This window comes from Mangifera indica, chromosome 14 (assembly GCF_011075055.1).
Source record: "Mangifera indica cultivar Alphonso chromosome 14, CATAS_Mindica_2.1, whole genome shotgun sequence".
Lineage (NCBI taxonomy): Eukaryota > Viridiplantae > Streptophyta > Magnoliopsida > Sapindales > Anacardiaceae > Mangifera > Mangifera indica.
Window position 1 is genome coordinate 4,649,392 of NC_058150.1, and position 13,151 is coordinate 4,662,542.

At 32.3% G+C, this 13,151-nt stretch overlaps 2 protein-coding genes and 1 pseudogene across 2 annotated transcripts; all 3 read left to right on the top strand.

Moving 5' to 3' along the window:
* Positions 1–2,863: 2,863 nt before the first annotated feature.
* On the top strand, positions 2,864–4,173 carry LOC123197069 (40S ribosomal protein S27-2). Its single transcript, XM_044611253.1, has 4 exons — positions 2,864–2,999; positions 3,436–3,537; positions 3,762–3,790; positions 3,892–4,173. Exons 1-4 carry the CDS (start codon positions 2,997–2,999, stop codon positions 4,016–4,018), a joined length of 261 nt encoding a protein of 86 aa, XP_044467188.1. The 5' UTR covers positions 2,864–2,996; the 3' UTR covers positions 4,019–4,173.
* An 852-nt stretch (positions 4,174–5,025) lies between these two features.
* LOC123197068 (40S ribosomal protein S27-2-like) lies at positions 5,026–6,546 on the top strand. Its single transcript, XM_044611252.1, has 4 exons — positions 5,026–5,172; positions 5,695–5,796; positions 6,080–6,108; positions 6,221–6,546. The coding sequence occupies exons 1-4, from the start codon at positions 5,170–5,172 to the stop codon at positions 6,345–6,347; spliced, it is 261 nt and encodes an 86-aa protein (XP_044467187.1). The 5' UTR covers positions 5,026–5,169; the 3' UTR covers positions 6,348–6,546.
* A 3,391-nt stretch (positions 6,547–9,937) lies between these two features.
* On the top strand, positions 9,938–13,151 carry LOC123196011 (annotated as a pseudogene).

The window sequence follows — 13,151 nt, forward strand, 5'->3', positions numbered from 1 at the left end:
CCCTCCCCGGCCCCTCCCCTCTCCCTTCCCCTTTCCCTAAATCTAATATATTTACTAAAAACTATAACTTTAATAATTTTTATTACAAAATTACCACCTATCTTTTAACCCTAAATCTCATTTTCCTTCAATTTTTCACTCCACAGCCACACACTCCCTCTCCCAGCCAAAGCTTCCATTTTTCATTCCACAGCCGCACACTCCCTCTTCCAGCCAAAGCCTCTATTTTTCTCTCCACAGCCACATATTCCCTCTCCCAAGAGGCAGTATACTACTCTTGACTCCTTGAACAAAATCAATGCCCTACACATTACAGGCGCTGGACTTGCTGAAGCGTTATTATTATTATTATTCTTAGTACTGCGGCCTTCAACAACAACTTGAAACCATCAAAAATTTTATCAAACCCCAACGGCCCATCCTCAATCTCCCCATATTTCGCGAAAAACGCCCTGAGCTTCTCGGCACCAATCTGCGGCCCCACATTCGCCACATACAATTTTTGAGCACTCATCTCAGAACTCGGCTGGTTCTGAACAGGTCTAGTGGAAGCTTACTGGCAGGCAGCGATCCGATTTCTGATCTTCTTCTGCGGCTCCTTCAATGCCTTACGCACAGCGGCGCACGTCTTGAAGAGGACAAAGTCGTAGCCTTTAGAACGGCCGGTAGTTTTATCAGTGACGACATTGCATTCCTCGATGGCACCAAAAGGTTTGAGAGCAGCGATTAGGGTTTCATTAGTGGTAACCCACCCAAGGCCGTGGACGAAGATCTTGCGGTGGACGGGGTTTCTTCTTCTTCTTCTCCTGATGATTCTTCTTCCTCCGAAGATGACTGAGATGATGTTCATAAAATATTGAAAAATTAAACTTGGGTATGAGAAGGGGATTTTTCCCCTTGGGGACAAAGAAGAGATGGGAGGGGATTGGGAGGGGATTTTTCCCCGTGGGGACGGGGAGGGGATGGGGAAGAGATTTTCCTTCGCGGGGAGGGGACGGGGATTATTTGTTATCCCCGTAACGGGGACGGGGATTGATATCCCCGCCCCGCCCCTCCCCGTTGCCATCCCTACATAAAACTGTCATTTATTAAAAAATTTAAAAAACTAAAGTTTTATTACATTTTTTTCTCAATCCAAAGTTTGAAAAGTGATAAATATCCCTTAAGATATTTTTCACTTCTCTTCAGTGCCGATTCACCGTCTCTGAGCATCACCTATCCTCCCTCCTGCTTTATTTTTCCCTCTCGGTCCCTCCCCTTCCCTTTCCAACTGTCTTTGGTTGAGACAAAGACGAAATCTTTGTCTCAATCGAAGACAATCGAAAAAGAAAGGGAAAGAGACTGGGAGGGAGCACAACCAACTGTCAAAGACGACGAATCATCATAGGAGAGAAAAATAACAAATCATAAGAGGTATTTGTCACTTTTTAAACTTTGGATTGAAGAAAAAATTATACAATTTTTAAACTTCGAAAGGAAAATATGATAAAATTTAAAAAAATTTATAGTAAATGATGATTTTATCTTTAATCTTAATTAAAATTTTTAATAAAAATATTTTTATGAATAGATATTTGAGTTTTTATAAATAAAATGATTAAAGTTTGGGTTGAATTCCGTGGAAGTGGCGTGTTCCCATATGTTGTATACTGTTGATAAAGCGTACATTAGATTTTTTTTTTGGGTGGCTGAGTGAGCTTTTCCAACGATCTAAAAAGATGGAGGAGGATTTCAACTTCAAATCGTTTTGCTTAGAAGAGATGTAAGCAGGAGTCTAAGATTTCTCAGTGTTGAATAATCAGTTATATTTGATTAATACTGAATTATGTATGAACAATGATAAATTTAGAGGAAGAAAAGTATGAATCATAAGATTAATAAAACTGATAAAGTATTAAAATTTATATGAAGAAGACCTAGATTTAAGTAACGTTTATAAAATCTTAACTTATTTGATATCATAATTATGAGTTCAATTATTATGTCTCGTGTTTTATAAAACTATCAATTTATAATTATTATTGAATTTGTTTGATTGTGGCTAAGAATAAGATTTGATTTATTTGATTCATGTAATTGGGATTGACGATTTACTAATTTACTTTTGAGCACTGATGGTCTTCCCTTCTGCCTCAGGTTTGAAACTGAAACCATTACTTGGCAGACAGGATATTCTCCTATGACCTCTGCCTTGGTTGTTGGCATTCTTTGCTATTGGGAATGTGACCATTAGCTTGTTTTATTCAGAGATTCCTCTATGCTAGCTGACATGATTTGGTTCATTATTTCGTTGTCATGAAGTAGATCTACTGTTGTGGGGAACTGTCTTTTTAATTGGTCTGATTCTGATCGAAGTGTTGTGGCTTTGACCTAGGGACTTTGGGCATGTCCATTCTTTGAATGGGCAGATAGTCGATCATCTACAGAAGTAAATTTCCATGTAGACAAAAGCAAAGGCTATGGCCTGCCGCAATCTATGTGTAGTGGCCACAAGGTTTTTGATGTTCTGAATCTACAAACTGAGCAGGTTCAGAGGGGGAAGTCATTGTGTCTGACCCCCACGATTCACCAAATTCTGAGGCTGTGCCTACATCTTCCGCCCAAACTTATGTACTGTTGAAAGAGAGCCAAGATTCTGGTAGGACATCAAGAATTTGGCCTGAAAAAGATCATGCATCACTATGTTTGACCACCCAAAATAAAAATACTGTCCCCAATTCTACTGAACGGGGTACAGTCACGCAGGAGGTAGAGTCATGGGATTCCATGGCGCACAAAGCTATTAATAAATATTATTTTCTTATAAAAGGGCTTATTGTGCCCACAACAAGATGAACCCCAAAGCCCAGAAGTGCTGCTAAACTAAGCAACGGTTAAGATCTAATGCTTAACATCTAACGGCCTAGAACGCCTCATTTACTCTATATATAATCAGTCATCCTATTTCTCATGTTTCCCTCTGTCCGCTGCTAGGGTTTTCTGTAGCATTAGCAAAGATGGTTAGTCCTTTACGTTCTTCCGTAATCGGACCTTCTGTCCGTTGGTTTAGATCTCATTGTTTTTTTCCCGGTTAATGGATTTTATTTTACGCATTCGTATTTAATCTTTTAAATTTTTTTCCTTTTTATGCTCATAACAGTAATTCTGTGTCTTACTGTTATGTTATATTTGTTCTTATCCGTCTAGTACTTGTTAAGTGAATGATGGGTTTTTCTTGCTGGACTTATAGGATTACTGCGATTATTTTGTGTTAAGTTTTTTTTGTTCTTATAAATTTATGGATGTATGATTTAATTTTCCATGTTTCTTTTATTGTGTTTCTTAGTAGTTTTTTGAGAAGCCAAATCAGGAAACAATGGTTTAGTTCTGAATTCTTATTTCTTCTTTTAGCTGCTAATGTTGGTAAATTTTTTCTTCTGCTTAATGTGAGAATAGGTCTTACAAAACGATATTGACTTGTTAAACCCGCCGGCAGAGCTTGAGAAGAGGAAGCACAAGCTCAAACGTCTTGTTCAGTCACCCAACTCCTTCTTTATGGTAACTACACCCAAATTTTAATTTTTTAATTGCTTCTGCTCATGTTAGCTTTCATTCTCACAACACTTGCGAATTGCTAGCACATTTTTAGTGAGCATTTTTGCTGTACTCTTGGAATCATTGAGTTATTCCTTGGGTTTGTTTTGTGTACTTAATTACTGTGGTTCTGCATTTTCGTTGTACTGATGGGTTTTTTCTTTGATCCCTTTTGATGCATGTTCAAGGATGTGAAATGTCAAGGTTGTTTTAACATGTAAGTATCATAATTTCCATCTACTTTAGAAAGCTTAGGTTGTTATCTGATCATATTTAAGTTATATTTGGTATTGACATTTTTGTTGTCTGTAAATGCAGAACAACAGTTTTCAGCCACTCTCAAACAGTAGTGGTGTGTGGCAACTGCCAGACAGTTCTATGCCAGCCCACCGGTGGCCGTGCTAGACTCACTGAGGGATGCTCCTTTAGGAAAAAGGGTGATTGAGTTGTACTCAATGATGCAACAATTTCATCATCTTTTTGTTTGATGTCTTGACAATAGCATAACCTTATGTGTTAAAATTTATGCTAATTGTAGTGGATTCTTTTCCATGCTTGAAAGATTATATAAAGTTTCATAAGTAAACGTTCTTGCTAGCAGTAAGTAGTTGACAGCATCTTGGCAGTGATCTAGGGTGCAAATTTCTATTGAATAGAACCCTTCTGGCAAATAAATAAATTTGTATAATTTGTTTTATCTAATATGTTTATACACAGTAAATCTCTGTGTAGCTATTTTAGATATACAAAAAAGTATACACTTATAAATGTTATCACAAAATCGGGTGATTTTAAGTTACGAATAAAATAACACACTTTCACATGGTGACAAACATGAATGTGTACTTAAAATGGATAGTATTGCTCGTTTATACATGTATGAGTTGAAAACTTTGTATTGTTGAAATATAAGAAGAAAATGCTTATTAATTGTCATACAAATACAACTATGTGTATAATTTTTATACATAATTTTATATACAAATAATTATATATTATTTTATGATTAGATGTTAAGTTAATTTTTAATTTTTAACTATTATACGATGATATAATGTTATTTATTGCATTACTCCATTTTACCCATTATTTGTACCTTTCATACTCATAAAATACAAATTTACCTAATTAAATTGAAAATTAAAAAAATCCTTAGAAAAAAATTCAAATATATAGATTAAAATATTTACCAATATTGGAGGAAAAATAATTATAATTTTATATGTTAAATGATTAAAAACTTATAATTTTATAATTTTAAATTATTAAATTATATATTCTAAAAATTTTAAATTATATCTTTTATATTAGAATTTATTATATAATAGTGAAATGTCAAAAGTTTTATAAAGAAAAAGAGAAACAAAAGTAGTTTTAAATGTTAATTAGGCTCACTGTGCCAAAATAAAATCGAACCCGAAATATGACCCCCAAAGAACCAAAGGGTTAAGATCCGATTCTTAATTATCTAACGCTCCAGAACGCCTCATTTGCTCTTATATATAATCATCTTATTTTAATGTTCTCTCCTTCCGCTGAGGCACTCTCTGCTAGGGTTTTCCAGGGTCTCTGGGCTCTCCTGTTGCACCTACAAAGATGGTGAGCCTTTTTCTCTCTTCTGTAACCGGAATGTGCGTAATTTACTATAGATCTCATCCGCTTTTACTATTTAATGGATCTTTATTTCAATTTTCCCATATTTAAATTTTCAATTTCCATGTTTCGTTTAAATATATGTTATGCTCTTAAATATGTACGTCTCGTCATTGTTTGTAGGTGTTATCTTGTGCTTAATTTGCTCAGAAACCTTTAGGATAATAAGAAAAAGTAATGGCATGTGTGTTCTTCTTTTTGTTATATTGGTTTATATTAATTAAGTAGTTGTTAAGTGAATGGTGAGTTTTGTTTGCGAATCAAAATTTGCAATTTCTGTAACTGCTTTTATTTTGTGTTCGTTTTCTTCTTCAAAATTTGTGGATGGGTGATTCTCTCTGTTTATCAACTCTTTTTAGTAGTTTTTAAGCAACCGAATCAAGCAACATAGTTTTTTTTCCTGATTTCTTAATTTTTTTTCTTAGCTGCTAATGTTGGTAGTTTATTTTATGATTAATGTGAGAATAGGTCCTCCAAAATGATATTGACTTGTTGAACCCACCGGCAGAGCTCGAGAAGAGGAAGCACAAGCTCAAACGTCTTGTTCAGTCACCTAACTCCTTCTTCATGGTAACAAGACCTGGTTTTTGTTTTCTTGTTAATTGCTTCAGCTCATTTATTGCATTCTTACAATGCTTGTTAATTGCTTAGGCATTTGTCAGTTAGCATTCATGTGGTACTGTTTTATGATTAAGCCATATGATTGGGTTTGTTTAGTGTCATTTGAAAAGTAAAGTTAACTGCTACTTAGTTCAGACCAATCTATATTTCTGATTTCTCTTTAATTTGTAACTTCATATTGTGAGTTTTACTCATTGGTTTTATGTTTGTTCCCCTTTGATGCATGATGAAGGATGTAAAATGTCAAGGTTGCTTTAACATGTAAGTATCATAATTGCTATCTACTTTATAAATCTTAGGATCTTATCTGATTATAGTTTTTTAATGTTAAAGTGGGAATTGGCAATTACATTTTGGCTGTCTTTAAATGCAGAACCACAGTTTTTAGCCACTCTCAAACTGTTGTGGTGTGTGGCAACTGCCAGACAGTTTTGTGCCAGCCTACCGGTGGCCATGCTAGACTCACTGAAGGATGCTCATTTAGGAGAAAGGGTGATTGAGTTGTACTCAAAGGTGCAACAATTTCAACATCTTTTTGTTTCGGATATCATGTATTAATTTTGGTTGAACTTTTGATGATGGCTCGACAGTCGGGTGCTCTTTTGTCTTAAATTTTGATATACTTGGTGTAGTGGATTTTTTCATGCTTGAAAGATTATATTTTCACCATTTTTAAAGTTGCGATCATTAATGTTTTCAGATGCAGTCTTGATTTTACATTTCTTGAGTTATGAATATATTAGCTGCGAAAATCTTTTGGTAATTTATGTGTGAAAGAACGACGGTGTGTGGATGCATTCTCAATCGATTAATTTTTTATGTTTGATACGTGTACCTGGTGTTTAGTTGCCAAGTATAATTTAACATATGCATTCCTTCTTATTTATTTAGCCTGATCCATAATATTGTGAGATTTTCGCAGCCAGTTTAATTTTCTGGTTGTCATATGTTAGGATAAATAATAATTCGTGTTAAGGTTTGGTGTTTTTATGTCTATGCATGTGTGCAGCGTGATTTGGGTCAAAAATCTTCAGGTCTCTGAACTGCCTATATAAATACTCAGTCCTAAGATTGATTCAATTTCAGCATTTGTCAATTCTGGGCTTCTTGTGAAGTAAGATTTCAATGGAGGAATGCAGTTTGGGCTTAACAGCTTTTGATTTGTATACTGGCATGACACATTCAATTCAATTATTTGGTGAAAGTGTTAAATTTTTTTGATAATTGGGGTCATGCCCATATTTGTTAGACAGGTAAACTCGGAGTATAGCGATCAGACCTATAATCACTACACTAAATAAGTCAAGGTTTCATAAGCATGACAAATGTTTGAATTCAGACCTTCATCTTAAAAATTTTAATATTTCACCAATTTTGCTAGCCTTTCGGGGTATTAGTCTCATACTTAGGGTTACAAGTTACAGCCAACACTTTTACTTTCTTTTCAAGTGTGTTAACACATTGTACATGTATCAAAACCCTCACACTGACTACATTGAATTCCTTTACTAATCTTCTCAGTATCTTTAACAAACTTCAGATTATTGCAAGTTCTTGAGACTTGATTAAAACTTGCACTGCTAAAAATTTGTTTCCATTTACTAGTTAAGTGTTTGATTTTCCTTTTTTTTTTTGGCTTAGAAATTTGACATAATTTTTAATTAACATGACAATCTTCTTATCATCTAAAATTTCATAACCAACATTTTCAGGTAAACAAAAATTCAACCGAGTGTCTAAGTAAGACTCATGCTTGATTTCTTTTTATCCCATCCTTTTAAGGGGTGTTTGGTTTGGGTTTTTTAAAATTACCTTAGTAATCTATCTTTTATTTTCTTGTTTGGTTTGTTAATAATAAAATATTACAGTAATCTTCTATTACTAATGTTGACGTGATAGGTAATATAGGTGGTAATCTGATTACCATCTTCACCTTAGGTATTTAAAGATTACCGAGGTAATTTTGATTTTATTATAATTATATTATTATTTATTAATTTTTTAAGATAAAAATAAATTTATTTTTAATTAATATAACAAATAATATAAAACAAATTTAAAAATAATTATATTTAAGGGCATTTAAGTAAAATAATTTATTAGTAATCTTTTATTACCTTTAACCAAACACAATAATTATTTATACCTATCAAATTTTATCAAATATAGTAATATTTTAAGTAATCTATCTTTAAGATAATATTTATATCTTAGTAATAAAACATCACCTAAATCAAATGTCCTTTTAGAGTAAATTCATATCAATTCATGTTAGTTCCATTTCTTCAACATTTTTATGTCTTTTTGTTTTTCTATTTTATATTGCAAAAGGGAAATTATAATGATAAATATATTATATTATACGGTAATATACTATGTGTACGTAAGTAATGTACTATCATAATGGTGACAAATGGGTTAGGTTAGACTGGGTTATATAGCTGCAAGCCTCAGAAGTGGTGGTGGCCCATGGGATGGTCTAATCTTTTATATACAGGTTAGGCTGAGGTTAACAGTAACCAGCCATTTCATTAATTTTAATAAAAATAATTTTTATATTATAATTATTATTTAATTTTTAATTTTTAATTTTTTTAATAATAATAGAAACAATAATAGTCTAGTCTAAGTCAAGTCAAGTCAATTCTCAAGTCTTGTACTTAGACTTGGCCAATGGTTGGCTTGACCCACTACAATAGTGGGCTGGGCCGAAGGCTAGACTATTTTCTTGTGTTTTAGGTTGGGTTACAGGCCAATTTGATACTTTTATATGAATATTATTTTATTTTTAATTTAAAATTATTAAATTATATAATAATATATCATTTATATACTAAAAATATGTATATAAAATTTTATTATATTATTTAATTTTATTGAACATAATGTTGAAATGGATTAAAAATATTACAAATATATGGACAAATCTTGAATCAATTAGATTTTGACGAAACTTGATTTGAAAAAAAAAAAGAATAAAGGAGCTTTCATATCTTGTTAATGACATAATGTTGTCGCCTGTAACAAAGAAAACGTAATAATAAATAGAATAATGCTATATAATTTTATCAGGCAATAATACCCTCACATTTTATATATATATTAAAATATAAATAATGTGTTATTATATGATTAAATATTATTTTATTTTTAATTTTAAAAGTTATATAATTATATTTTAAAATATTTTTTATATAAAAAAAATAAATACGTAGTTTTATTGGCATTGTCATGGCTGTGGGAAAATAAAAAATTTTAAATTTCAATTACTGGTTTTTTTTTTTTCGATTGGTGAGTCATGGTAATAAATAGAAAACAAAAGTAGCATTCAGAAAAGGGGCAATAAGAGTAATAAAAAAGGACAAAAATTACCAATAAAATTATGTGTATAATTTTTATATATAATTTTATATATAAATAATGATATATCACTATATAAATTAATGTTATTTTATTTATAATTATATAATAATATATTATTATTTATATATAAAATTGTTTATATAATATCAATTATTTTTCAAAAAGGAAAGCTCTGATCAAATAATGTCAATATTTATATAAGCATTTAATCCTAATTATTGTAAGTAATTTTTCTTAATGAATTATTATGGGCATTATAAAAATCAGTCAAAAAGGAAATAGGTTGAACCGAACCGAGTCTGAATACCGCTTGACTTGAATAAAAAATAGGTTGATTTAAATAAAAATAGTTCAGTTTGAATTTAGTTTGAGTTTGATTCGAATTTATAATTTAAATTTATGACTCAGATATGTGACACATTACAAAATAATGTTGTTTAATAATTATTTAACATAATTAGAATCAAATTACGAATTAAATTCAAATCGAATTGAACCATCTACGAGCTCACTAGCCAAACCAAACCAAACTTTCTATAACTCGAGTTTAGCTCGATTTTAAAACGAACTGAATCTTTTAACTTAAATTTGATTCATATTTAAAATAAATAAATTCTAATCGAGTCAAATTAAACTGAATTAGCTTTTGACCCTGAGCCAACTCTGTGTGGGCCCAACTCTACAGAAAATAACAATAAATAAGGGTATTGAAATGTTATGTGAGTGTAAACTTCCCTCTCTTTTCTCTGTTTCTTGCTAATAGATTTTTGTCAGTGTCTTCTGTTTTTTCCTTCTACTTGATAGATTCTCTCAGGAAAAACAAACCCACCAAAAAAAAAAAAATGTTCTTTTGGCATGCCATTAAAAGGGTCTCTTTGTAGCGGTTGTTGTTCTTGTTTTTGTTAAGTTCTTTGCTTACAAACTCGGTATTTTCTTTCCCTTTTTTAAACGGTTGATTATTTTCAGAATTTTTAGTAAAACTTTTTTAAGTTCTCATTATTTTATTATTACTGCTTTTGCTTCTTCTGTTGTTTTTCATTAATGTTAATATGTCGGTACTTTTTTTGCAGAACTTCATGTCGTCTTTGGAACCAAGAACGGGGCGACTCAGGCAACGTTATGATGAAAACAATTTACGACTTGTTTCTGGGTAATATTTCTTTTCTGGTTTTCTTCTCTCATCCTTGATTCTGATTCTTTTATTCTACAATTTTACTTGTTATTGTTCTTCAATTCTTCTTGTTGCCAATGTGACGCATACATTACATAAAACTTAGTACAATTTTTTTTATTTTCTTCTAAAATTGTACCTATAAAATCTTTAAAATTATGCCCTGATTATGCTTAAATTTAGTTTGGGAAAAAAAGAATATTTAGTTGTATGAGAGGTTTGTCCTCTTTTGGAGATGATAAGTTATATTACTGCATACATACTCACTGAGCTATCCTGTAATTTTAACCATAGAGACTTTATCATTGACATTGACTTCAGCATAATTTAATAGCCTTGTCTGATCACTTTTGTCCCATGTGTGGAAATTGTTCATCAGATTTATGAATTTAATAGATATGGATTAGATTGTCTTGACCTTTTCTCCAGTGACAGGGGCCAGGTTTAGGTGGGCAATGCTTTTGTTTTTGCTTTTAATATTGATTGGTTTTAAAGTTAGATGACTGTACATCGAGGCTTCATGGTTATCCTGTAGAATTTTGGTTGAGATTATTTTAATCATCTTTTTTTCTAATGGTAAAATCGAGGTAATTACACAGTGCTGAAACATGTTTTTGTCGTATTCATGGTTTCTGACTGTAACTCATTATCTTGGTTGTGTTCTGGCTCTCAATGTTGCTGTTATTATAATCCTTTCTAGTCCCCATTTAGAAGACTGAGACATGGGGTGAGGCTAACTTCTTAATGCTTCATGTGTGAACATAAATTAAGTTTCTATCTATGTACGAAAACAAATTTGTACATAATAAAATTAAACTATAATTTATAGAATTTAAAGACCAACCTCTAGCCATTGCAAGCTGAATTTGCTACAGAAATTGAACTTGAGTGTCAGGTTGTCTGGTGATCCAGATTTATAGAATGAAATGGTGTATCTACATGAATAATTTGTTCATTCTGGGGACCTTTCATAAAACTCAATAAATATACATCCTATCATTAAGGATGTAATTGAATGAATGAGTAATGGACCACTCACTTGAATCTCCATTACTCTTTATTAATTGCTTTTAGAGAAGTGATATGGAGCAATTGTTATGGAGATAAAACGTCATTTTCTAGGTCCAAAATGGTTGTTATGTCTTCCAGGTAATGCGAATTCACATTATAATGGTCTATGTGTTGACAATTCATTCAACCCACAGACCTTGCATAAAACTCAATATATATGCATTTTACTATTAAGGATGTAATTGAATGGATAAGTGAAGTTATGGACTACTCACTTTAATATCCATGAATTTTCATTAACTGCTTTTATAGCAATTACATGGAGCAACCGTTATGAAGATAAATTGTCATCAGGCTCTGTTAACTCTGTTCGAACTGCTGCATTAACCTGTGTTTTTGCAATTAGATGTGAACAATAACTGATTAAGAAGAATTCAGAAATATGATCATCTTTTGATCTTGAAGTTTGATAAACCTTACAATGATGGGACAATATCAGATACATGCCTTTTTGGCCTGTAAATATTTGATGCCTGCCTGCCTGTGAATTCTTTTACAAACCATGCTTCATGTATTGTGGCTTAATGAATTTGTGCATATGTACAACAGATGCATTCCCTACAGGCTAACAAAGCATGATGGCAATCACAATGATGATTTGGAGAACAAGATAGAAGTTATGATGGTTTCTAAGCCTAATCTCAGTGATCTAGTGTTTCCGAAGGTTCAACATTCTCCTTCTCACTATGTTTTGTGTAAAAGTATTTTCACTTCTCTAGCTCTTGGAAGCTGAATCTATATTTTTAACTTTCCTATTGTTTCTGTTGTCAGGGTGGATGGGAGAATGATGAAACTATTGTTGAAGCTGCTTGTCGCGAAGCCTTAGAGGAAGCAGGAGTGAAAGGAATACTAAGAGTAGGATTTTTACTTCTTGCTTCATAATTGAAATAAAGATTTACAACCTCTTCATCCAATGGTTACTGTCATAAGCTGAGTGTTATATTTTTTTCAGGAAAATCCCTTGGGAGTTTGGGAGTTCATAAGCAAGAGCAGACAAGACTTGCTCATTCAAGAAGGTGGCTGCAAAGGTTACATGTTTGCATTGGAGGTGACTGAGGAGCTTGAATCCTGGCCAGAGCAGGAAAAGCACTGTAGGAAATGGGTCAGTATAACCAATATGTAGAGAAATTGTGTGAAGTTAAAAGCGTAGTTCATGTTAAATGTTTCTAACTAGCTAATTCGCTCCTGAAATTTCTATAGCTAAACATAAAAGATGCCTTTGAACTATGTCGATATGAATGGATGCGCGAGGCCCTGGAGGCTTTTCTCAGAGTCATGGCAAAGGAGCAAAAACTTGACATGGAAGAAGAGAAAGATACCCCTACTTTGCGACTATCAGAAGTTGTAGCAGAGTGTCAAATGATTCCTTTCTTTGAATTGCTATGTAAATCCTTCAAGTGGCCAACATCACAGTATTAACGCTTTAAGCACATTTCCATGGCAAATTACTCTCAAGAGGTTGCCATTGACACGAGCTTGTTGATCTGTTGCTATATGTTCATCATCATCATCTGCCCCTTTTAAGTGTTTGCAGTAGGCTGCTGTGTAATTCGTAGGGTCCAGTATCGCCTTCCAATTTGAAAAAACACAAATTGAGAAGTGGAAAACTGATTTTAATATAGTTTGTATGCATAGTTTTATTTTTTAACATATATTTTGCCGTCTGATTTTTATTGAAATTACCTATCTTTATTTTGAA